The sequence below is a fragment of the Drosophila suzukii genome, chromosome 3 (assembly GCF_043229965.1).
Source record: "Drosophila suzukii chromosome 3, CBGP_Dsuzu_IsoJpt1.0, whole genome shotgun sequence".
In the NCBI taxonomy this organism is placed as follows: domain Eukaryota; kingdom Metazoa; phylum Arthropoda; class Insecta; order Diptera; family Drosophilidae; genus Drosophila; species Drosophila suzukii.
In genome coordinates, this window is record NC_092082.1 from 50,373,854 (window position 1) to 50,401,122 (window position 27,269).

The 27,269-nt window shown below is 38.6% G+C and overlaps 1 protein-coding gene across 11 annotated transcripts in view; it reads right to left on the reverse strand.

The window, feature by feature from the left end:
- Window positions 1–27,269, reverse strand: part of Myo81F (Myosin 81F) — a 2,624,640-nt gene that overhangs the window by 1,758,880 nt on the left and 838,491 nt on the right. For 10 of the 11 annotated variants that reach the window (XM_070995759.1, XM_070995757.1, XM_070995758.1 and 7 more), the window contains one exon: window positions 17,133–17,707. In XM_070995759.1, coding sequence (XP_070851860.1) covers window positions 17,133–17,707 — 575 coding nt within the window. Of the gene's footprint in view, window positions 1–17,132; window positions 17,708–27,269 lie in introns of those variants that run through there. The other variant, XM_070995769.1, reaches the window with a different exon arrangement.

Consider the following 27,269-nt stretch of genomic DNA (forward strand, 5'->3'; position numbering starts at 1 on the left):
ATGTTTGCCTCGGTTTGTGTTTTATTAACACATTTTGCTTAAGTAATGTCTGTGCATAATGATCAATAAAATTTATATTAACAGAAATAATATGAAAGTCAGCGAAATTCTGGTGTGATTAATATAGATTAGACTTACAATATTTATTTTATCAAAAGAAAGTTCAGAGTCGTTTGATAAAATATATAATTTTCGATAATTGGTAAAGAAATATGAATTACTCTCGTACCATTAAAAGTGAAAAGAAATGAGAAAAGTTTTGGTAACAATATTTTGTCCGCTTATAAGAATGGCACCGTCTTGTAGAATGTCTAGTTGTTTAGTATTTTCTTTTATATTGTTACATGTGGTCCTTTTGTCATTTAGCAGATGAGTAAAATATGATTCATGTTGACTTAAAGTACAGTAATTACTAAAAGGTTCTTTCTTAAAATTAGTCATTTGTTACGTACGCCCTCCACATAGAAAGATTCACATAGAGCAACAACGACGAATCTATAGCCAGGGGAAGGGGTGCAAGTGACTAACCAGACTCATAACCAGAAAAAAATGAGATTCGGCGATTCTCGGGTGTCACGTGGCCAGAACATCGGCCACGATCGACCTACTGGTAACCATACTCCGGTAGCTGGCAAGGGGCAACAGCCGGCCGTTGACTCCCAAGATAGCAGATATCAAGAAACAGTAATCCTAGGTGGGAACACCTAGATTATCCGATCCATACCGTCAGCCCTTTCCCTTTTGTCCCTTTAACTGAGTAACGGGTGCCTGATAGTCGAGGTACTTGACTATAGCGTTTTTCCTTGTTTTCATATGAATTAGCCAACTTTATGTTACTCATCCACGGTGGACGCCGTTATAATGTAAAAGGAGATCAAAAGATCTCCTAGAACTTTTACAAGGGGGGTGTGGAGCAGGTCAAGAACAATGACATAACTTTAGATGGACAACCTTGACAATAGGGGGTCGTGTTGCGTGGCCCACGGCGATACATTTGCACACGAATGTGTGAAGGGGAGGGAATATAGCCAAAACACAGCCCGATCGTATTGCGATCAAGCGACAGCTAAGCTTGTGGAGCACTGTGGACTGACGATTGACGAACTTTATGGACTAATATTATTTTTTAGCACTTTAAATATTAATTCTCGTTATGTTGGTAAGGAAAGAGAGGCTTACCAAGATCCCACGACCCAAACACGACGAACATTATGCCTGCAAATGGTTCCTGAACATCGGACGCCTCTCCCTCGGCCCAAGTCCCTATCAGGACTCGGGCACTAATATGCCCACGTAAGACATTTCAAAATATGTATTTCTACATTTTTCGACATGGTTATTAATTATTAATTTTCCATCATTTTGTGAAATGGGTCTTGAGTTGTTCACACATTCGTGTGCCAATGGATCGTCGTGGGCCGAGCAATACTATCCCCTATTGCGCCGTGAATGAGTAACATAATGTTGGCTAATTCATATGGAAAAATTAATTGACAATTATTTTGTTAGCGGAGAGTTTCGAATTAACCATCTCTGAAGGTGCACACATCAGAAAAATGCTGACTATTCACGACTACAAACGTCGCTCACTGGGGTGATACTCGCCGCTTAAAAAGTTTATGGTGGTCTATGAAACTGTATAAGAATAAGAAAGGAACCGTGTTTCGACAAACTTATCCCCTCTTTAAATCCTGGGCGATGAGATCTCGACGCTCCGGATCCTGTGCTTTGGTAACATATTAAATTGGATTTTGGATACGTGCACCAAAATACGGCTGTTCTTAAGTATATAAATTCACTTAAACAGGCATGCGACCTCTTCAACGGCTGGTGGAGAGATTCGTCATCTCTAATTTTTTATCATGATTCGCACTTTGTCTATTGACTCGGTTGGTTTATATGTACTTCAACGCATATTTTAATGCTTCCAATGTTTTTGGATTTTCACTTCTTATCCAATTGTATTACTTGAGGATATTGGTTTTTGCTTATGCATGAGTTTACTTTAGCTTTGGTTGGCTCGATTAACACATTTAAATTGAATCACTACTTTCTCCTCAAGGACTGTTGGATATGGTGGCTGGTCCTGGTCGCAGAAGACTCCGTGGACGACTACCCCCTGGGTAAGTCCCCTTCTCGCGGAGCTGCCAGCTTCCGTCAGCAAGACACCCAAATGGATTCTACCCCTTTCTCTAATTGTCTAAGGTCTTTAATACCGGACTAGAGCTTGTACTAGGTGTTCACACCTAGGACTACTGTTTCTTGATATCTGCTATTTTGGTTATCAGTAGGTCGATCGTGGCCGTTGTTCTGGCCACGTGACACCCGTGAATTGCCGAAATGCATTTTCTTCTGCCTTTACCAGTCTGAGTCTGGTTAGTCCAATGCACCCCTCCCCCGACTCAAGATTCATCGTTTTTTCTCTATGTGAATCTTTCTATGTGGAGGGCGTACGAAACACTGCCCTTATTACTATTTCTGAATAATCAGTTAAATTAAATTGATCTTTGATACACCGTGCGATTTCGGTCAAAGTAAAGTGAGCTCTTTCGATTTGTCCTTGGGAAGTCATGTGCCGTGTGGCGGCATAGTGTGTTGTTAGTCCACATCGATATATAAATGCTCTTAATTCAGCTTAAGTAAGACTTGGTTCATTGTCGGTCATAATTCCTGAAGAATTTTCAAAATTGTATATTCTCTATTTAATTTATTTTGGATTTGTTTTACTACCATAAATTTAAAATATGAGTCTTTGCAAGCTATGAATAATTTATTATTTGCAAAAAATATATAAATGTGAAGGTTTTCTCCTCCCGCGATTGGTATAGGAGCTTCCTCTATATGTATTTTTATTGGGTGTCTATTATTTTTAAAATGGTTGCAGATTGTACAATTTTTATATCTATTTATTATTATTATTATCTATTAATCTATCGAACAATTTTGCCCATTTATAGAGTCAATATATTTGATTGTAATTTTCATCAAGTCCTCTATGGGCTCGACTGTGAGTTTCCTTAATAATTATCGCCTTGTCTTCCTCGTTTTCAACATCTTGGAGAAATTTTTTCGTGTAAAGAAATTTATAGGTAAAGTTTTCTTTTAAAGGTTATTGAATTATATAAAAGACTTCGAGAGTGCAATGTATTCCCGATGTGATATTTGGTGTAAGATATTCTCTAAGGATTGATATTGAGATTTTCTGGCGTGTCGTACTCTATTATATGTCTGGATTTGTTAAAAATATTCATTGACTTATGAATAGTAAACTTAGTTTTTGCTATTCATAGCTGAATCATAAACTGGTTTAATGGTTTAATGGTTCTTCAATAATTTGTTCGAAACTGCTTTCTGCGGAATGTAAAGTGCATTGATCAGACTGCACTTAGAGAAAAAACCGTTCTCAGCGTTCTTGATTTCAATATTTTCGATCTCAAAAGTGAGCCAAGATCGACTTATACTAATAATCCTAAAATCGTCATCGAAGTCTTCTTGGTTTGCAAACGGATTCAACATCGAATCGATCTCGATTTCGAGAAGAACCGTTCTCGGTTTTAACATCGAATCGATCTGGATTTGGAGAAGAACCGTGTGGTTTCAACATCGCATCGATCTCGCTCCCAGAATCCATTCTCAATAAAAATGCTAAATTTTTTATGTTTATATATATTTTAGCCTATTAATGTCATTATTAAGTCTATATACATGGAGGACAATTGTTTTCTACTTCAATTTTTTTCACAATAAACTTAAACTTCACTTAAATTTATTTTGGGAATTAAAAATTGCTTCACTTTAAATATCATAAAATTATTCTTATTTAAACCTCCATCCACTCCGACAACCCTGAAAAGCAAACGGAACCCAATCGGTGGGATGGCCTCTTTAATTTCATCGTCATTTATGTATTGAAGGCACTCGTAAGAAACCACGGCACCTAAAACAAGAAATGATTTTTATTAATACTATAATAGTATAGTCCATCTTATAGAAGATGGCTGCGAATAACAATCACAATTTATTACATATGTACGTATATAAATTTTGCATTCGCATATGTATGTGTACATTTGAGGTTATGTGGTGTCTCACTGCGCTGCGTGCATAGAAATCTGTGTTTGTTAATAGCATCCAATTTACTTAATTATTTTACACTTTTGCTTATAAGATATTAATTATTAGTTTGTGTATACATATATGTATGCAAAACAGTTATTGCAACACATTACCAATTTCAATTTGTTAAGAAAAACGTTCTCAAATTAAAATCAAAGATAAACTAACACACTTACACAAATTGTAAAAAAATAATTTTACTTACGCTGTAAATATGGAAGGGCTTTTACTAGGTTCTCCTCCTGGTCCTCCAATTTATGGCACAGTTCCACCATATACAAAGAAGTCAATTTGCAGCGATGTAGACGCCGCTTATTTCGATAACTTTGCGGTAATTTCAAGAGAGGAGCTTGGTCTCTCTACTCTCACTCTCATTTTATCTACGTCTTCCCCTCACGTCCCTCATCCACAACAACATCGTTTCCGTCATGAAACCGAGAAGAAATATGTGAGAAGAAATAATATTAAAACCGAGAAGAGCCGATCTCGGTTTTTTCCGTTTTATATTTCTGGGTGTGGTTTATAAAAAACTTTTTTGTATAAAATTCTCTATAAGAGATTACCAGCGTTTCATGGATTTCAGGATTTTATCCTTAGATTGCGAAAGATAATGGTTGATAATCAGTTTGGATTTCAATTCCTATAAATCCACTTAAATAATTTCTGAGATTTTAAAGAGTCCATACTATGGATAAAATTTCATTTTTATTTGTTGCATAAAGTTGTTCCGATTAACATAACGTTTTTGAAATAAATGCTATAGGTTTTCCGTTTTGGGATAGTACCGCACCTATTGCGACGTCTGAACCATCGGTGGTCCAGGTAAATTTTTTATTATAGTCCGGTTGAACTTATACTATTTGCGCAATGAGGTTTTTTTTGAGCTCGTTAAAAGCTTTAACAGACGCGTTATCTAACTGTATTAAAAATTTTGTTGATATCCTTTTTGATATTTGATAAGACCTAGAAAACTTCTCAGTTCTCAAATATTTTTTGGAAGTGGATATTTTGGTATTGTTGCTATTTTTCCTGGGTCTGTTTTAAATACATTATAAGATACAATGTATGCAAGAAAATTGGTTTCGCATTTGAAGAACTTTGATTCCCTAATAAGAGTTTCATGTTCGCCCTGAATATAATATTTATTATCCTGTTTAAATCATGTTCGCCCTCAATAAAATATTTATTGTCCTGTTTAAATCAATATAATGTCGTCCATGAAGACAAGGCATTTTTTCCCTACTTGTTTCCTTAATGCAATGTCCATTGCTCGTTGGAAAGTTATAGGTGCTTAAAAACTCGTGTTTGCCATTATGTATCGAAAAAGAAGTTTTTTTGATATCAGATTCTTTCAACAGTATCTAATGAAATGTGGATTGTAAAAATATTGTTGAAAAGTATTTTGCTTTTCCCAAATTGGAAAGAATTACTGATGGATCTTGCATTGGATACCTATCAGGTATCGTACTTTCATACAGTTCTTATAGTCAATAACAAGCCTTAATTTAGGACTTCCGTCCTCCTTCCTAAGACTGGTGAATTATAAGGACCTTTACTTGGTCGCATTATTTATTCTGAAAGCGTTCTACTTATTTTCCTATTTACAAAGTCAGTGACAGGTACAGTGAACTGATATTCTAGTATATTGGTCTGTCGTGAATTAAGTTAATTTACTTTTTTTGTCTGCTCGTAAAAGAATTAATTTTACAATGCATCTTTTCAATATAGTTTACTATCTTTTGTTTTTGTCTCTCTCTTCTTTGTTTTTAATTCTCAAACGATATTTATTTCCATCCCGGAACAATTGACACAACCAGGAAATAAATATCGATTGAAAATTAAAAATTTCACACACAGCGTCGTAGAATTATCCGGTAAACAGAATTTAAATATTAGACAACATGGTATTCAGGATTTTCTTTTTCCAAGCGTGTATAAATCTCTTCTACTCGTGGTGATTCTTTGTTTTCGAAATTAATTTTTTCATCGTAAAATTTTTGAATATAAGTTCTTTTAAAGGAAGAATAGATTTTTCTTCTGTGTGAGCCAGTTTATATAACCCTTCCCCATTATCAAATACTAGTTTTTCTTCACCTCCATTATATTTCAATATACTCTTTTCTGTGTCAATTGTTGCTTAAATTTTTTTAAATAAATTGAATTAAAATGAATCTATACCTTCGATTTCATAGAAAATATGTTTTTGAATGAAAAACAGTTATCATGTGATAATATGTAATGATTGAGAGTCCATTTATGGCTGACACTCTTTTATAAATGCAAAGATCGTTTTTTTAGTATATATTCCAGTTTTATATAGCAAGAAGGTGCTCCCGAATCAATCGAAATTTTTAAATTTGTATTTACTTTTGTATCTTTTCTTATTATGTAGGGTACACCTACTGAGTCTGGAGTTAAAAATGATCCTCCTTGATATTATTTACTCTCATTGCTTTAATTACTGGTTGGTTGATTAAACCAGTTGGCTCTTTTTTTAAAGGTGGGTGACTTCGCTGATTACCTGGTTTGCCCATTGATTATTATTACTGTACCTGTTTGTGCCTAACCGAAGTAGACACTTCCGGGTCACACCGTGGGACAAGGGGGTAATGAGCACTTGTCGCTGGCACGGGGACGCTTTGCTGGCAGGACGATCGCGTCGCGGCAGTGGTAACGATGGTTACTGCGATGCCGGACCACAGGCGATGCGGAACTTCGCTGAGGTAGAGCTAACGTGGTTAGCTGCTAGATGAGATAGTGTATTACGAGCCCTATTCCCAGATGTAGGAAGTGGAACCGCAGAGTTAAGAGATGTGTTGATAACTGATTTATTCTTCATTTGATACCTGCTAATATACTACTTGGAACACGGAAGCTTAGTGTAATGATTAGTGAAATAAGCTATATTCTAAAGTAGGTCAGGGAATTATGGTTATGGTGCAGTTGGCTCAGCTAAACTGCAACATGTGCTGACTGCATTGGTGCGTCAGTGTGCCGTTGAGTCTGAGAGACGGTGAGTCGGTGAGACGTTGAGTAAGTGAGACATATAATATGCTGATCAGCAATTCTCATATGCGGTTCCATTATGAGTTAGTGCATCATTGGCAATTTCCGTGATTATATTTCGCAACATTGATAGGGCTGAAAAAAATCTCATACTTTATCTTTCATACTGTTTCATAGCGGTTTCCGCTGACTCTCTCCAACTAACATATTTGTCTTGTTCGCCCTCAAATTCTCGCACAGATTTGATGATTTCATATGAAGTACCACATGGAATATTTGAATTTATTGCTTCTATATAGTAATCAATATCTTTGTTTACGTTTGGGTTTAACTGTGATCTTAAATTGATGATATCTCTTTTTATTGGGCTTAATTCGTAGGATATTTTTTGTTTAATTAACTCCATGATTGTGGAGTTTGGATCATGTGCCTGACTTGTAGTTGTCTTTTTGAGTTACTGCTTAAAATCTCTTATTAGCTCACTCAATTATCATCCTTTTGCGCTTTATTCAAAGTTTGAACTCTTTGTTGATCATACCACTTTTTATACCCGTTACTCGTAGAGTAAAAGGGTATACTAGATTCGTCGGAAAGTATGTAACAGGCGGGAGGAAGCGTTTCCGACCCCATAAAGTATATATATTCTTGATCAGGATCACTAGCCGAGTCGATCTAGCCATGTCCGTCTGTCCGTCTGTCTGTCCGGATGAACGCTGAGATCTCGGAAACTATAAAAGCTACAATACTGGGATTAGGCATGCAGATTCCTGAGATTCCTGCGCAGCGCAAGTTTGTTTCAGCAGAGTGCCACGCCCACTCTAACGCCCACAAACCGCCCAAAACTGTGGCTCCTACAGTTTTGATGCTAGAATAAAAATTTTAACTTAAATGTGTTGTTCGCATCAATACTTATCGATTGACCCAAAAAAAAGTTTGCCACGCTCACTTCAACGCCCAAAAACCGCTCACAAATTTCAAAAAATCGTAAATATGAACGTGGATATCTCGGAAACTATCAAAGCTAGAGAATGGGGATCTCAGATTTAGATTCCGTAGCCTTGTACGCAGCGCAAGTTTGTTACGCGAATATGCCACGCCCAATCTAACGCCCACAAACCCCCCAAGCCTGTGGCGCCCACAATTTTCATGCTAGATACAAAATTTTAACTGAAATGTATTGGTCTCGTCAATACCTATCGATTGATTAAAAAAAAATTTACCACGCCCACTCTAACGCCCATAACGCTTAAATATGTCTACCGCCGGTAGGTGGCGCATTTCAATCACGCTTTGCTGCTTGCATATCTGCATCTCTCTTTGGTCCCTTTAGCTGAGTAACGGGTATCTGATAGTCGAGGTACTCGACTATAGTGTTCTTCCTTGTTCATCTTTGAAAAATTAAATTTTGTAAGGCACATATTTTTAATCTATCGATAATATTGTCTGCGTTTTTATTCAAAGTTGTTTACTGACCTTCTTAGAGTCATTCCGTACATCTTTCATTTAAAATGTTATAACTTGAATCATTTAATCAAAAGGTTCAGGAACTTTTGAGACTACTTGAATAAGTTTAGCGAGAAGATTTTAAAGTGGAAGCTTTGAGCAAAGAGAGCAGCACTGATATCCGCTAGTTTTTAATCAGAATTTAAGCTGCACTGAGTCAAGCGGTACTTCATTATTAAATTGGTACTTCAATAGCAAATGTCTTGAAACGATTTTTCCCTTTAAAATAAGTTTGCATTTTTAATTCAACGTGAATAAACGCTATAGTAATAAATTAAGAAATTATTAATTAAGCAGATGTCGATTTAAAGTTCAAGTTTTAAATGTTCAACAATATTTTTATTAACGCAGTGTAAGATAAGTTTCCGACCCTATAACGTATACATATTCTTGATTAGCGAGCGCAGGTTTAAATCTAACGATGTGGAAATTGTACAATTTTCATGAAATGTGTGCACGCAGATTGAGTTTAAAAAGCGCGCCGATCGGACGACTATTTCATAAAGATCCTATAGTAACGATGGTCCCACCAATTCTATATATGACGGGACTGCCCTGTAGATCAGTGAGAAAGCACAGAATTAAAAGAATAACAGTGGCTTTATTTTCGTTCTACTTATTACAGCGGGTTGGTGGCTCGGTTGGTCTCGGTGTCGTCTCGCGCTGATTCCAATGGCTGCTGATACTGGTCGTCTTGGCTCGTCGACGCGATGACTCGGTCATCGCTGACTCCTTCCTGAATCTCGGGATGCTCGTAGTGCCCCTTGCCTCTGCTCGCTCGCCGGCACGTTGACTCGAGGCCGCTTGTCGCGCCTTGGACACGCAGAAAAATCGGCCTTGTGCGCTTAGGGAAGCGTCACCGTTCTCAGACTAGAGGAAACAGGTGCCTCGCTCTGCAGGGCAATCCCTTTCGAGACAATGACCGCCTGTCCCATGCTTTGTCCCGAACGGTCCCACTAGGGTTTCTCTGAGGTCGCGCTAGCAGTCAAGGCTAACGCCAGGAAGCTGCCTAGCAGTTCACTTCGCTTTACGCCTACCGCAGACGAACGTTCCACCCAGTCTCACCCTATTACTTGACGTCCGCGACGTTCCTGCGCTTCTCAATGAGTTCTCCACGGCAATCGTGACGTGGCTGCCGTAAATGTCTTCTGATGTCGCTGTCGATGTTCTCGGGTCTTCTCCTTATCGTGCTTGCTGCGAGGCTAAATGTATCGTCGACTCTGCCCCTTGAGGTCTTTAAAGATCACCGTTCAGGGACTTGCTGAACCGTTGGGCTTCTCCAGGATAACGCCTCTTGAATGCCTCAACCGGTCGACTGCTCGCCCATTCTGGGAATGGAAAAACCAAGATAGGTTCTTCTCGGTTTAAGTATTGTGTCTTCTCACATTTTTCTTCTCGTAACGGAAGCGATGTCGATTTTAGTATTCCGAACTAAAATCAATCTCGGTTCTGTGGTTGTTGACGAAACTCCTCTTTTGAAATGACCGCAAAGTTATCGAAATATATAATAAAACTGTGCGGCTTAAGAGAGTAATGAGTGACAACAAAGATGAGCAGACAACGCCTCTTGAATGCCTTAACCGGTCGACTGATCCCCCCTTCTGGCTGGTAGTGTGGTTCTCTGGCCCTCGGGGTTCTAGTCGGTTGCTGTTCCGGGACTTTGCCGTTAATCGCTGAGCTCTCCAGGACAATGCCTCTTGAAACCAAAAATTAATCGACGGTTCGTTCTTCGCGCCAGGTCCTGCTTAGACGGGCAAGGCACACTGGGTCTAGACTCTATTGCTCGACTGTGACTGCGTTGGAAGACCTGAACTTTGTCGGAACGGTTAGCGCCAACGAATCAGCAAACAAGCCGGCAGCCGAAGGCAAGTCTTAAAAGCTGGTCTCTCTCCGAGCCTGAGGGAGACATCCTCTTATGGGCCGATCTTCCCGTTGGACACAATAAGTCTTTGAGAAGGTGATCGTTTTGGACTGAATGCAGCGAAAAAGCGTGCATGTTGATTTTCTTAGAACCAGTTCGGTTTTCAGAAAAAGAGATCGACGATGTATGCGAACAAGGTCTCAGGCCTGGCCGCAAAAACAATTGAGTTGACCAGAGAAAGAAAAAATGAAGGTGCGCTGGCTAGTGGTTACGTTGGACAGCCAAAACGACTTCAATTCGGCTGTCTGGGTCGGACATAGGAGGCACTGAAAGTGCTCCTCATTTCTCAACATCTGCTGAACATTGTACTGTACTGGAAGGAGAAGGGTTCTCCGAAAGGAAGGAAATGTATATGTGGTGGCATTTCTTTTATGTGTTTTGGTTTGTTGTATATAGACTAGCTCTCACATTGGCGATCGAGTAAACCAAATTTTCTTGGCAGGGACTGTATCTGCTCGAAAATAATAGCCAGAACTCGAGAAAGTGGCCCTTAAACTAACACCAAATATTAATGGCACTATGATACAAAAATAAGCAAACACAAGGAAATGAAACATATGCAACCACACACACACAAATAGACACACACATTCGATCAGTCAAGGTAAGTGGAATTCTGGCTGGCTTCTTCCTAAACGAAATATTATTTTTAACCATTCAAAAACTTTGTTAAACATTAAAAAAACGCGTTGTTTTGTTGCTGTAAAAGTGAGGATTCTTTTTAGCAATCTCTCGGCAGATGTAGTGGTTGTTTAATGACAGTTTGGTGTCACAATCACACCGTGCCATTACAATCTCTTAGGAGATGTAGGAGGTGATCATACATGGACTTGTGCGTCACTCTGAATGACAGAGATTTGTATCACAGAAGGTGATCATAAAAGAATGTAATGGAATGGTATTTTTTAAGGTAGTTCTTTTATGTCCTTGTAATGTCTAAAATCGTATTGCATTTATTTTATGAAGGAAAACCTTGTCGTACGTTGATTCCATCATAAGTCTGTTACGTACTTTTATACTTTGGCGTTCCATTTTATGTGATAATGCCATGGATTTTTTGTTAAGAAAAACATTTATTAATTAATATGCCCAAAGGGTATGTATTTCCTGGGCCATATACACATCAGAGTTTTAGTTTTTAACTTAGTTTATAGCGCCAAAAGAGCAGAGTCTTTTTATTATAATGAACTACCAACTCGACTAAGGCAGCCGTGCTGAGAGACTTTTGCGTTTGGTACTTTATTAGATCAGCACCCCTGCGGTTTTTTTGTTTTGATCAAGTATTTATTTAAGATCTTCTAGGTCGTCGTTCTTTTTGGAGTATAAACTCTCGTCTGAAGTTCTGTTTTTATGAGGTATTTTTTAAATTATGGGCCTTAAAAGGCACTTTATTTCTTAGGGTCGAAACTATATAGTTTTTCTTTCTGACAGTTCTTGAGATTTTTTAGGAACCTCCACGCAGTTAGGTTTGGTTTTTAGTTTAAATATTTTTTTCAAAGAGCATGTTTTTTCGCCGTTTTAACTGCCTTTTGTCGCTTAATTTTTTTATTAACTGCATTTACATAATTTCATAATACGGATGCCGACATCTCGGTCAGTATTATCAATAGGTTTTCTTTTCTTTCTGTTTTGAAAATGTGTTTGTTATTTTAGTTTGTGATTACTGACTGGCCTGGATTTTGAGAGTTAATGGTGTTTATTTGAGATTATAGAGTCATGATATGATTAATTTCAGTGGACAGACTTGGAAATACAGGGACTTGGTCACTTGTGTCATTCGTACAGGGCTCTAACTGGAAACTAAGTTTTTGAACAGGGGCCGTCGGTTTTACCAAGACTTACCAAAGTACTGGCGTAATTGTGTTTCCTTAACAATGCGTTCAGTTTAAGATCACTACCTCCTTCTTGGCTATCTTTATAGTTGTCATGTCTTGTTTAATGCCTTGCTCCTTGGCCCACACTGGACAGATATGTCTGTCCCAAGCACTATGGTTTTTAGCGTTACACAGAATGCATTTGAGGACCGAACAATTACCTCGTCACTTCGTTTCGCCACATTTCGCACACCATTCCTAAGACTTACATGCAAAAGCAGTATACTACAATTGAAACATTGCCGTATCTTGGGTTCAAAATGAAAGAACATATTTCAAAAAGGAAAACCTTCTCCAGTCTGCACCGTCGAAGTAAGTCACTCGCAGAGTAAAAATTGTTTCAGTATTTACTTAACATTTAGAATTTGAATGAAATTTTGTTCCTCTTATCCATACCCATCTAGATGCAAAAAAATGATTGAAATCGAACCAAATAGTAATCAAAATTGATTAATTAAATCGAGATTGCACACCACATGCAGAAAATCAGCTGTTTTCACTAATAAGCCACAAAACCGCTAGGGACGCTATAGGTTAGTTGGCGCTATAGGCTAGGTGTCGCTATAAAGAAGAAGATAGGATGATCTAGGTGGCGCTATAGGCTAGGTGTGATAGGGAAAAAAGCAGGGTTGTATTAAGCATATCTCCATCCTGCTAGCACTCCCCTAAGCTGAGTAACGGATATCTAATAGTCGAGGCCAGCGACTTCGGTTTCTCTTGTTTTATCTGCCTCAGTTGGAATCAAATTGAACTTGATACTATCAGAGTCAGTTGCATCTCTTTCACGCCTTATCGAACGCTCAAGTCGAATGATATTTACTGCTGCATTAAGTATCTCAAGGACTTCTTGTTCACAAAAATGTATGAAGATACCCCTTATGATAACCAACGATTCAAAAAAGTTCTACGGTATAAAGGCATTGATGTTCATTTTCTTTAACTCGGCATTTAATACAAGATTATTTGCATCACCGGCATTCTGAAAATATATGTTATACGAAGTTGCCGCAAGTGGGGTTGGGGAGAATGATGGAAGTCATTCTCCCTTGGCTTTCATTTCACATAAAAAGAAAAACAAAAAAGAGTTCTACCTTCAAGCACACCCATTTTTGGAGAGAATTATCCACTGAGCGATAGCAAAACACGACCGCGAGCGAGCTAAAACGAAAGTGCTTGCTAGCTTGTATAGTTTCCGAGATCACAGCGTTCATGCGGACGACAAATCTAATATACGCTTTTACTCTAAGAGTAACGGGTATAATTATAGAGTTTTATTATAACTGTAAAACATCTACTTAAGAAAACTGAAAACTGAAGAATAACGATATAGCTTGATATAGATTCTTTTCAGATTATCCACCTCAAGTGAAGCTACGCCACCCTGCTGGATTTGATACTATCCCAGAAATCTATACATTTTCGTGGTACTACTGTATATATCCCCTTAAGCTATCTCAGAAGAAATGCGCCCGTTGCCTTAAGTATTTTAATTTAAATTTCACTTGAAAATATGAACTGCTTAACGACATTGCCTCCAGGAATTAAACGACCTTTTTGAACAGAAAGCTTTTCTTTTTAGTTAGTAAGTAAACATTTCAAATATCATTCCTGTGAGCTGGGAGATCTTTCGCCTCATGTTTTTGCTTTAGCTGAAGCAGCTTTTACCAGTATCGTCGATGACCATACAAATCAGGTAAGTTAGTAGAATTATTCCATTGTTTCCGACAGACATGTTCTCATGTTTGTTGGTTTGTCTTTCTTCTCCCGTCCTACAGTGGTGCGGGGAAGCCGAAAGTGTGACAGACGGTCAGACAGACGGACATTGCTAGATCTTTACCTTATGGGTTATGGATTTTTTTTTAATCAATCGATAGGTGTTGACGAAATTATTATATATCAGCTAAAAGTGGGCATTCCATAGTCGCGTAACAAACTTGCGCTGCGTACAATGCTAAGGAATCTAAATCTTAAGTCCCAATTCTCTAAGTTTTCGAAATACCAGCGTTCATATTTACGATTTTTAAAAATTTGTGGGATGTTTGTGGGCGCTATAGTGGGCTTGGCAACATTTTTTCAGTTCAATCGATAAGTATTGACGAGAACAATACAGTTACATTTTTTTCCAGCATTTAAGCTTTAGGAGCCACATATTTTGGCGGCTTGTGGGCGTCAGAGTGGGCGTGGCATGTTCGCATAAGAAACTTGAAACGTACGAAATTAAGGAATCGAGTTACGGGTATGAAAAGAGTCGAGAAAACCGATTCAAGCTTACCACAAGTGTATCTGGTCATGAAATCTTACAGAGATATAGCTATTTCTACTAGATAACTATTAGTAAATTAGCTATTGTAACGAACTATTTTTGTTGGCCTGCTCGCTACGAGATTCGTGCGGTTAGCTCAGTAGATTGTGTATTCCTCCCACAAAAATTATATGACGTGACTGCCCGTAGATCAGTGAGAAAGCACAGAATTCAGAGGATAACTTTGAGTTTATATTCGTTTTACTTATTACATCGGTGGGTGGCTCAGTTGGTCACGGTGTTGTTTCGCGCTGATTCCAATGGCTGTTGATACGGCTCGTTTTGTCTCGTCGAAGCGTTGACTCGGTGATCGCTGACTCCTTCCTTTATATCGGGATGCAAGTAGTGTCCCTCGCCGCTGCTAGCGCGCCTATGCGTTGACTCGTGGCCGCATGTCGCGCCTTGGACGCGCAGAGAAATCGGCCTTGCTGGCTAAGGGAAGAGTCACCGTTCTCAGAATAGGGTGAACAGGTGCCTCGCTCCCCAGAGCAACGCCTTTCGAGACAATGACCGCCTGTCCCTTGCTCTGTCCCGGACGTTCCCACAGTTCGCGCTGACAGTCAAGGCTAACGCCAAGAAGCTGCCTAGCGGTTTACTTTGCTTTACGCCTAGCGCAGACGAACGTTCCATCCCCGCCTCACCCTATTGCTTGACGTTTCTGGGCTCCTCAATAAGTTCTCCGCGGCGATCGTGATGCGGATGTCGGCGATGTCAATGTCAATGTATCGTGGTCTCTGCCTCTTGAGGTCTTGGACGATCGCCGTTCCGGGACTTGCAGAACCGTTGGGCCTCTCCAGGACAACGCACCTTAAATGCCTAACCGGTCGACTGCTCGCCCTTTTTGGCTGGTAGTGTGGTTCTCTGACACTCGGGGTTTCGGTCAGTTCCTGTTCCTGGACTTCGCCGGTAATCGCTGGGCTCTTCAGGACAACGCCTCTTAAAACCACAAATTGATAAGCCGCTTGTCCTTTGCGCCTGGTCTTGTTCAGGCGGGCAAGGCACACTGGGTCTAGAAACCTTTTCCCTCGAGTTCACGGTTGCTCGTCGTAGTACTCTACTGCTCGAAACTGACGGACATGCCGGGCGATGTGCGAGGGTGTGGTCGCGACAAAGTATGAAACAGACCGTCTTGACTTAGCCGTGTGATGCCCTCTGGACCTCAGCTACCTGTGTCTCAATTAGGACATTCCTCATGTCTTAATCCCGAACGTCTCGACGAAGCTATCTTGCTCCTTGCAGGCTTTCCACGGCACTCCCACCGACGACTTGACTTGTTGTTGCTCACGTGCTGCTGATTGACTTGGTTCTTGGATTTTGTTGTATTGACTTCTCGTGATCGACTGTTTCAGCTCCCAGGGCTCTGCGGCCTTATACACAACATTCGGGAACCGTTATTTCCCTTTTGCGCCCGGCCCGCTGGTATTCTCCACTCCCCAGGTCTAAGGCCCACGGATCCAGTTTGGCCTCTTTGTCCTAGACCGACGGCTACCACCTGGAGTCTGATGTCTTGGCGCTATCTGTGGCACGCAGGCGCGCCGTCCCGCTTCTAAGATGTGGCACTCCTTTTCCTGGTCCAAAGTACACGGCAGAGTCCAAAGTCCGGTGCGTCCCGTTATTTCCTTTTGCAGTCGGCACCCTCACTTTGCCATCGAAGTCTCCACTTTTTGTCTCTCTCCAACCTCCAATTCTCCAAACTCTCTTTCTCCAAGCTCTCGTTTTCCAAACTCTCTATCTCCAAACTCTCTTTCTCCAAACTATCTTTCTTCAACTTCTCTTTCTCCAAGCTCTCTTTCTCCAAATTTTCTTTCTCCAAACTCTCATCTTCGCCATGCCAATGCTAATGCGCTAATTCGCCGCGTATCTGGTAGCCGGCAGGTTACCATATATAATTGCCGCTGCAATTTGTGGGGAGGTATTCTATTCTGTACTGTTGGTAGAAAAGTTATGTTTTTGATGTTATTTGCGTTTATTGATAGATGTTAAGTGTTTATTTATTTATTTTTAACTTATTATAGCCGCATTTTAACTCATAAAATCTGCAATTGTGTTAAAGCTTGGCTTGCCGAAGTTAGCTTCCGTTCTCGTTTATATATAAAATTAAATTGGACCCATAATTTAATTGTGACTCATTCATTTCTGCCATGGAAAAAAGTCCCTTTAGTGGAGGGGCCACTAGCCCTGCTTAAACTACCCATTAAACTACTTCTTGCATCGATTTTAAGACGTTAACAATACTACCTGTACTTTCATACACTAGAGTAAGAGAGCGTCGAACCTACTAACACACAAAAAATTTCGTCAAAGTGCATTGCATAAAGTTAAAACAATAAAATAAAACTTATGATCATCTGCTGCAAAATAATAATCGACAAAATACTTATTATTGAAAAATTATACAATTTTTACTTACCTCTTTTATTTTTAATGGAATTTCTGTAATATTTCCTCGAACATTGATTTGACGAATTAGTAATACCTTTTCAAAATCACAGCGCTTCAGTCCCAAAAGGTTTGATATATAGGAAATGGCTTCTTGGTCTGAATTTGAAAAATCGCAGCCTTCTCCATCAATGTCCAAAAACTGTATATTACCTAACCACAATATCGAACTTAATACCTTAAAAACGCCATCTATTACAAATTGTGGAATTTGTAAAACCGTAAACGCCATAGTAACGGCGTCGAACTTCATTGACTCTTGGTTTATATTTATTTGTTCAGTACTCGTTATATTCAGATATTTATAAAAATCAGGTGGTCTTAAATGAAAGGCATTTGCGATATGAATATTTTTCTGCCCCTGTGCCACTAGTTGATACATTATATGATAGTTCCGTTCCCCTTCACTTTGAAATGTTATCCGAGACTGTTCAAGTAGGTAATCTTGAATAACGCATCCTTTTATACAGTTGTAGTCGTCAAAACAAACTTGCATGAATTTACCAAACCTAGAACTGTTATCGTTTCTTATGGTCTTAGCATTTCCTGTAAAGAGTGTGAAAACATAAAACTTTAAGATAGTTTAATACTATTTCAATTTTATTTTAATATTGTTAGTAACGCAATTAAATAAATATAAATATTGCCCAAAAACTATTACGAAAATGTAAACAGCTCAGTGTAAGGAAGGGAATATAATTAAATAAGGTATATGGTACATACAATTTTTTCAGATTCAGCGCAAAATTGTTACCTTAATATCTCCATATCACTTATGATCCCGTTAACTGAGTAACGGGTATCTGATAGTCGAGGCAATCGACTATAGCGTTCTTTCTTGTTTTAGTTATAGTTTTAGTGTCATAAGAAAAATTTTAAGGAATTTTGAGCAAGTGATTCAAAATATTATTGTATCATTTAAACATATTGTACCAAAGTAGCAAAAGGAAAGTCGCGTTTTTGCAGAGCTCCCGAAACAGTCGCTCAAAAAGTCTATAAAATCTAGAAACATTAACAATTTCTATCGGACTATAAGCCGCCTGTGGTCTATGATCATTTAGCGTTCAAGTCGTGCGTGTAATCTCCATACTTTTGTTTAAAAACACTTAAAACACATTTCTTTTGGTCGAAAGTGTAAAGATAAAAGAAAGGAAACATTCACACACATATACTGCAGTGCACAAAGACTGAAAACTACCGAAAACACACTCAAATCAATAACTTATACAATTACACAAATCACTCAAACTCAAAATTGATCAAAACAACAACAGTATGAGTGCATCAAAGCGACTAAGGAGTGAAAAGTCGAGTACCGAAATCAAGGTAGCTCGCACGTCGGACACACAATTGCTGCAACAAATTGATGCAAAATTCACGAGTCAACGGAAGGAAATCAACATGGAACTGTTGCAGCTGATCGACGATAAATTTGCGGAGCAAAGGGAATCGAGAGAGCGAGGCCCGCTTTCTCAACACTCTAAAGGCTAAATTCGATGCAATGAACACCGAAATACACAACCTTACGAAACGAGTGCGAGAGCTGGAAACCGAGGCAAAAGGGGTGAATACACTGAAACAACAAGTGTGTGAACTGGATGCTCAACTGGCAGCAAAGTGCAATGCACAGGAGGTCGCGGATGTTGCATGCAACCTGCGCTGTCATGGTGTACCGCACGTCGAGGTCGAAAATTTAAACACCCTTTTCAATCGACTTTGTTTCTCACTACACCTGACCCCTCCTCCGCGAGTTAGGTCTATTTTTCGAGTCCGACCGCGTCAAAGAAACTCACTTGTTGACCCAATAATAATAATAAAAATGGATCACGTGCGCGAAAAAGCTGTGCTGCTGCGGGCGATTGGAGTGCACCGACAAACAACCAAATCGCAGATGAGCTTACAGCTGATCGGTTTTGACTCGCCGGCATTTATATACTTAAACGAACAATTAACGAAAACAAATTACGACATTTTTAAGCATGCCATGCGCCTCAAAAAACAAAAGCGCGTAGCGGCCGTCTTTACTCGCCGTGGAGACGTATTTGTCAAGCCTATAGACGTAGGAGAGGCTTACTACGTGCAAAGCTCCAATGAGCTTTCTGATCTGAGTAGTGATGTGGGCGAAATCAACTCAAGCAGAGATGCCGCTTTAGAGAATGATTCATTTCGTAATTAAAATATTTTTTATCTCTATATTAGGATTTCCAATTAGTTTAATATCTTTATCTCTTGTTATTCATATGTTTAGGATCAGTCGCATTGTTAATTTAGTAGTCTGCCTAATTTTTTGTCTGGTGTGCAGTCCTTGTTTTTTTATTTTTAAATTTAAAACTATTCACAATGGAAGAAAACCTCAATAATTCAACAGCAAATAGTCGTGCCCTTCTGTGCATCCTGGCAAAGCAGAAACCTGGTCTCAAGATTTGTCATATAAATGCCCAAAGCCTGCCAAAGAAAATTGAAGAGTTTAGGTACATGTTTGTAAATTCGGAAATTGATGTTATATGCGTGTCTGAAACATGGTTTGTCCAGAGTCTATGTGATGTGCTAATATCGTGTGATGGATATAATGTGTACCGTTCTGATCGTGTTAGTCATGGGGGAGGAGTTGCTATATATGTAAACAAAAAATTAAAAGCCAAAATTATTTGCCAACACACAATAAACAGTGCAATAGAATATATTTTTCTTGAAATACAAAACCCGATTATTGAGAAAAATCTGTTAATTGGCTGCATTTATCGTCCGCATTGCAACACAAACTATGATGATTTAATCAATACTCTGACAGACATTACAGTAAACTTCACTGATGCAATCCTTGCAGGCGATCTTAATAGTGATATTCTGAGGGAATCTCACCTTACCAGCAACATGGAATCGCTAGGTCTGAAACCAGTGAATCTTTCATTTCCAACCCACTTCAGCAGAACACGTAACACATTATTAGATTTGTTTTTTGTGAGTGATGTTTATAAAATATGTTTGTATGATCAGCTAATCGTTCCGTCCTTTTCAAAACATGACCTTATATACCTGACCTATAACTTTGACCTAAACTACACGGACCATACAATATTTTATCGTGATTTTAATAATATTAATTACATACTGTTGAAGCATTTGACCTGTGTGTATGGAACAATATTTACAGTCTTCCAACAGTCGATCGTCAACTTAAACTTCTACAACATAATATTAGCCACTTATACGATAGTTTTGTCCCAGTTAAAAGTAAAACAATTCGACCGTCCGAAAAACCATGGTTTACTAATAATATAAAATTGGCAATTATAAAACGAAATGAAGCATACCAGAAGTGGAAAAGATACAAAACACCGCAACACCACAGCATGTTTGTATCTCTGAGAAAAACGGTTACCAAACTAATCGACTCTGCAAAATCAAACTTTTTTAGCCAAAAATTTAAAAACTCAACCTCTTCGAGTCAAACATGGAAACAGATTAAAACTCTAGGGATAGGTAAACAAAAGACATCACAGGAACTAGATGTTGACATAGATGAACTCAACCTTAAATTAGCAGAATGCCAAGTTCCTGAGGTCACAGCCGACACGTACCTGAATTCAGTACCTGAAAACATCTGTGATACTAGGTTTAGATTTATGTGTGTTGACCAATGTGATGTTTTAGATAATATTCTTAAAATTAAGTCTAACGCAATTGGACCTGACGATATTCATCCTAAATTTATAAAAATTCTACTTCCTAAACTTATCCCATACCTTACGCACACATTTAACACGGCTCTTACCACGTCTACGTTCCCTGATTGCTGGAAAACCGCCAAAATTATCCCAATACCAAAATCAAACAAAGAATATCGGCCGATATCTATTCTTCCGTACCTCTCGAAGGTGTTTGAAAATATTGTCGCATCACAAATAAATAATTTTATTTCTGTCAATAGCCTCTTAAATGACCATCAATCTGGATTTATAAAAAATCGTAGCTGCACTTCAGCCATCTTAAAAATAACCGAAGATATACGTCAACAGACGCACAACTCGTATGTCACCTTCTTACTATTGCTGGACTACAGCAAAGCGCTCGACACAGTAAATCATGATATCCTGTGCTCAAAACTCAAAAATTTGTATTTCTTCTCCAATACTGCCGTCAAACTTTTGTGTTGGTATCTTAAAAATCGTCGTCAATATGTTGTATCGTCAAATATTTGTTCTTCGTTTGCCTATCTGAAGCGTGGTGTACCCCAGGGTTCGGTTCTTGGACCACTATTATTCACACTTTATATAAATGATCTTCCTTCTGTGCTGTCGAAATGTAATGTCCATTTATATGCTGATGATGTTCAGATGTATGTTAGTCGTCCCTTAAACAGAATTAGTGAGTGTTTAGATATTTGTAGAATGAAGCTTGGAAGAGTAAATTAATGGGCAGAAAACAACGGTCTAGCCATCAATCCATTGAAATCAAAGTGCTTAATCATTTTTAAGAAGAAATTATGCAATATTGAACTGTTCCCCTTGATGATTAACAAAACACCAATTGAGTACGTGGAAACCGCCAATAATTTGGGTATCACATTTAATAGAACCTTGAACTGGAATGACCACGTAAACAAAGCTGTAGGCAAAACATACGGACTAATAGATCCTTGTCACTAGTTAAATGTTCCTTACCTGTTAGTGTGCGTCTTCTAATTGCCAAGTCTTGTATAATACCCACACTATTTTATGGTCTAGAGATCTATGCAAATTGTGATGTAGCAAGTCAACATAAGCATACAACAGTATTGCGCGTTTTATATTTAATTTGCATAGATCTGACCATGTAACTCAATTTTCTTACAAGATATTTGATATAAGCTTGGCAGATTATATGAAAAGTAGAACAATAATTTTTGTACACAAAGTTATATACACCAGGGAGCCATCGTACATATTTGAAAAATTACAATTCTCCAGATCTACAAGAACAAAGAATATTATCTGCATCCGACACAGGTTTCTGCTTTCAAGTAGACAATTTTTCATAAATGCGATTAGAACGTGGAACGAGCTTCCCAACTACATAAAAGAAACTAGGAGCGGAACACTATTTAAGACAAAACTTCTCTCACACCTAAAAAATATCAGTTCTAGTCTACTATAAGGTATATTATCCTATTTTAACATTGCGACTTATCCCCAAAACCTTTTCCTTAGTTTTTTAATTTCGATTTAACTTCATTTCTATTTATCTAAATGTTCAACAATAAATGTAACAATGTATGTCATTAGATTTAAGAACCAATTTTGTCCAAATTTAAATATGTTTACCAGTTGTGACTAGCGCTGTAATTTATAAGTTTTAAAACTTGTAGCGTTAGGAAGCCTAAAACAATAAATAATAATAATAATAATAATAAATGTTAGGACTAGCCTTGCACTTAATAAAAATAGTCAGCGTTAGATTTTAATTTTAACACCCGAGACTCGTAGAGTAATGGGCATATTAGATTTGTCAGAATGTATTTAACAGATATACGGAAGCGTTCCGACTGTAAAAAGTATATATATTCTTGATAAGGATCGCTAGCCTAGTCGCTCTAGCCATGTCTGTCTATCTGCCTGCCTGTCTGTCTGTCTACCTGCTTGTCTGTCTATTTGACTTTCTTCTCACTTTTCAAAAATATCGCGTGAGTCCTTTTCCTCGAGCTTGGAATTGAAATCTGTTATTTTTATGAATTCAGAATCCAAAGGACTCGTGATGAACTATGTTTAATGCGTAGGCGTATGTTCTTGAAGCTCAGAGAGTTTTGACAGGGATCGGGGAAAGTCAGGTTCTAACATACGGAATCTTTACTGCAGAGGTAGTCATACCATATGACGATATAAAGTTTGACGCAGTCTTAGGCACAACATTTTTAGGCAGCGTTGACAAGAGGGTAACCGAGTCTGGCACTATATTTTCGACAAGAGTTCATAGTGTTCAGAAAAAACGATCTAGAGAATCAGACGATAACCTGGCACGGCAAAGTACGTGTTTGCAGCTAACTAAAAAGGCACGACCACTATAAGACACTTTAGGCAGTAGATTTGGAGCATCTGAGTCAGGAAGTAGCTTATGAAGTAGAGTCATTGATCGATAGTTACAAGCCAAAAAGAAATCCCACTTCCCCAGTTGAGATGAAGATCAGAAAATGGTCGGTGAATGGATAGAGGAAGGGATTATAAAGCCCTAGTACATCCGAGTTTTATTTATTTCAGTAAGTCAGCAAATATCTGCCAACATAAGCATAGTACCCGCCTCACATAAAGTGGGCGGGGGCCAAGACAGGTGAGTTAAGATGTTTGTTACATTCAAATTCACAGAGCACGCAGTGAATATCAAAAAATATTATTCATTAGTCTTACAAATTTCTAGAATAATGAGTCGAAAGTGACGAGTTGACCTTACAGGGATGGAGAACTGTGTTTGACCAAGAAGGTAGCTTGTATTAACAAGTCCAGTGATTAATTTGTGAAGGAACATTGCAGTTTCGACGATCCTTGAGGGTGGGCAGGTTCAGTAGACGCCGTCTACCCACGTACGATGGTAGGTTAAGACGTGTTTCCCAATTAAAACCACTTAAAAAAAAACAAAAGGAACTGTTTATGTATCGATTCGATAAGGTTCTGATACTTAAGTTATTGAGGAGACCAAACACACGAGCAATATTCAAGGATTGGTCGAACCAAGGAAATGTATAAGTGTTTCGTGGTGTAGGAGTCCACAAATTCCTTTGACCAACGTTTGAAAAAGGTAAAAACCCCCTTTTGCTTTACTAACTATAACGCCAATGTGATCGGTGAAGTTTTGGTTGTGGTTGAATAAGACTCCAAGGTCTGTAACGGAATTTATGCGTTCAAGATCATTCGACCCAATAAAATATCTTGTGAGGAAAAGATTCTTCCGATAAAAGGACATGAGGTTACATTTAGAGTTCTTTAAAAACAGCAAATTCTGAATGCACCAAGAATGAACATTTTTTAAATTGGCTCGCAAAGTGATTGGGAATTAGGATTCGGTAGCAGCAAATAAAGTTTGACGTCGTCAGTATACATCATAAGATGAGATGAGAGAACTACTTGAGGCAAGTAATTTATGAAAATTCCAAACTGAAGAGGACCTAGGGTCCGTAAAAACGACTTAAGTTTGATTGTTAGTTTTAAATGCGCTTCCGATGACTGAAGTAAAATCAAGAAGATTCGTAGACGTTGACCTCGCGCTCAGTTTTGCAATACCGCGATAGTTTTTAATACCGGACTTGCTCCCATTTATATGAAATGGGATGATATAAGATTCCCACCAAAATTCAGGGAAATAAGAGTGCAGAAGGGATATCTGAAAAAGTTTAGTTAACGGGTTTAACAAAGCATCGGCATATTTTTTTATAAAACAGCTCGGTACAAGATCAGGGCCCGAAGAAAAAAGATAACTTGATTGTTTGAAGATATTGAGACACATCGTCCTTATTATTAAGGGGCATAAAAAAGAGTTGGAGTGAGGCAGAGGTAGAGGGTATGGGTAGGATGAAGTTTATCGTAAATAAAATATGAGTACGTGGACTGGAAAAATTTGACAAATAAGCTCGCAATAGCGAAATTATAAGAGGATGTAGAATCAAGGTGAAAACAAGATGGAAATTGTTGGGATTTTCGTTTCGAATTAGCAAATGCATACAACTGTTTCGGGTTATCTTGGAATTCGATTCTACAACGGTTTAGGTAACTATTGCACCAATCGGAGCTATGGATTAAAAAATTATAACGAGCAATTGATACCTCGTGTGATCAGTTTGCAGCCCAGTTCTCTTAAATTTCTTAAAGAGTCTGGACATGGAGTTTTTCAGGAAAGAGAAGGTCCAAGAGAGGGAAAAGAGGGGACACACATATCGAAGGCTGAATAGGATAAGCCATAAAACTGTTCTACAAAATGTAAGGGATCAGCGTTTGAATCCATGAAAGACCAATCGAGTTTGGACAAATACGTATTCATTTCTGCGAACTTAGCTCTACGAAAACAACGACATGGCAGTATTGGAACTGATGCTTCTAAAGTAACCTCAAGTGTAGATTAAACAGAGGGCTAGATCGAGTAACGTATGCATTTCCGAAGAAAGGCCGATGAAACGAGAACATTTGAATCAGTTGAAGGCAACCAAGAAATGGCAGGAAGGTTAAAGTCACCCATAACAACATGATAATTGTTATTGCCAAGGGTTGAATGAATACTGTTTTTGAGCCAAATGCTGAAGGAAGAGGCTAGTATCAGACCGAGGAGGAATATACGAGCATGATATAAAAACGAAATAATCGTGGACTTGAATCCGAACACAGAGGAACTTAGCCACGATTCGGATAAAGCAATCACATTGGCATCAAAGGAGACACTGTTGACTTGCAGTTTACTAAGTTTGCCAATAAAGTGCGAACATTTTGGTAGTTTGGGGTAAAATTATAATTATTTTTTTTTGCTTCGCCGATAATGCTGGTGGATAAGAAGAACGGGACGAAGAGCTTGCGCTGTGAAAATATTGTGCGAGATATCTTCCCAATAGCTCAAACGGATTATGTGATCAAAAAGTTAACAGGTGGACAAATTACATCTTTAGCTTTGACTAACGGTTTTTTTCACGTGCCTGTTTCGCCGGAGTCCCAAAAGAATACATCGTTCGTAACTTAGAATGGTCAGTATGAGTTCTTTTTTGTACCTTTCGGTATAACAAACTATCCAGCAGAGTTTTCCAGGCTTATCATGGCAGTTATACGTGATTCGATTAAGAACGAGGATGCGGTTGTATAAATGGGCGATGCTATCATTGGGAGTAAGAGTATTGATGAGGGCGTGCAGAAATTAAAGTGAGTCTTGAAAGTGGCACAAGGATGAGAAAAGGTGATGAGAAAACTCGAGCAGTTGCAGATATTCAGATTCCACGCAACAAGAAAGGAGTGAGAATTGCCAAACCGGGGTCCGACATGTGGCGCAAGGAGGTAAAATTCGAATATCAAGACCAGCAATTAGCAGTATTTGATAAGCTTAAAGAAGCGTTGATCGGTGGACCAGTTCTGAAGCTTTATAATCATTCGCTTGAAACAGAAACTTACCGTGCATCCTTGTTTGGATTTGGACCCGTTTTGCTTCAACGAGATTCCGGTGATAACTAGTGGTAGTGTACTTGCGGTTATTGGAGCCTTGGTAAGGTGGCGAGTGTACATTCCAGGGAAGAAGTTTAAGATTGTTACGCACTGTGACGCTTTTACTATGACCATGAAGAAAAAGAGATTCCGCTGAGAAAGTCTAGATGGGCGATATATTTACAAGACTTTGACTACGAAATAGATCACAGGTAAGATTTGAGGATGAAACATGTCGATGCGTTGAGTAGGGTGTCATGTTATACTATGACCTAGCGGTTAATTTATTCATGAAAACCTAATTTATCCAAAACAGTCCCAGGCAATGACACTTCTCATTCAAGAAAACATAGGAATTCTCTATTTCCTCTTTGGGGTCTAACACTTTGCATTGTTGATCACTTTGGCGGTTTTACCGTCCGCTTTAGACACTTTGGATCTCATTGTTGATTCCTAGGTCGAGACTTTGTGCTTTCAAATCAAAGATCATTATCCTTCACTGTGACTGTTATAAAAGAGGATTCTTCTCGGGTTAGGTACTGGACGGGCAGTAAATGAGTTTCGGACTTGACTTCCCCATGAAGTTTACTTCTTTTATACCCATAACTTTTGATTTGCTTCCGGGCTCTCAGTTTGTGTACGTAAGAGTTCTCATCTAGGTACACATTTTGCTTTGTCTTAGCCAATTAATTCTGCTAGGGTAAGCTTGCAGAAAGCAAAGCTCGACGAAATTTACCAGCTAATCGCTCAACTTGTTACTTTAGCTGATTGGAGCTACATTTCAGAGATTTTTGGTGTTATCGCATATCATCATACATTTTAAAGTCACCTTTATCTTTTATGAAAAGAGAACCCTGGATATATGTTGTAAACATTTAGAGCGTCGAGATCTCATCGACACAAGATGAAAGAGTAATATATATTATACTTAAAATCATGACAAAAACATAGGGGATGTCAGTTAC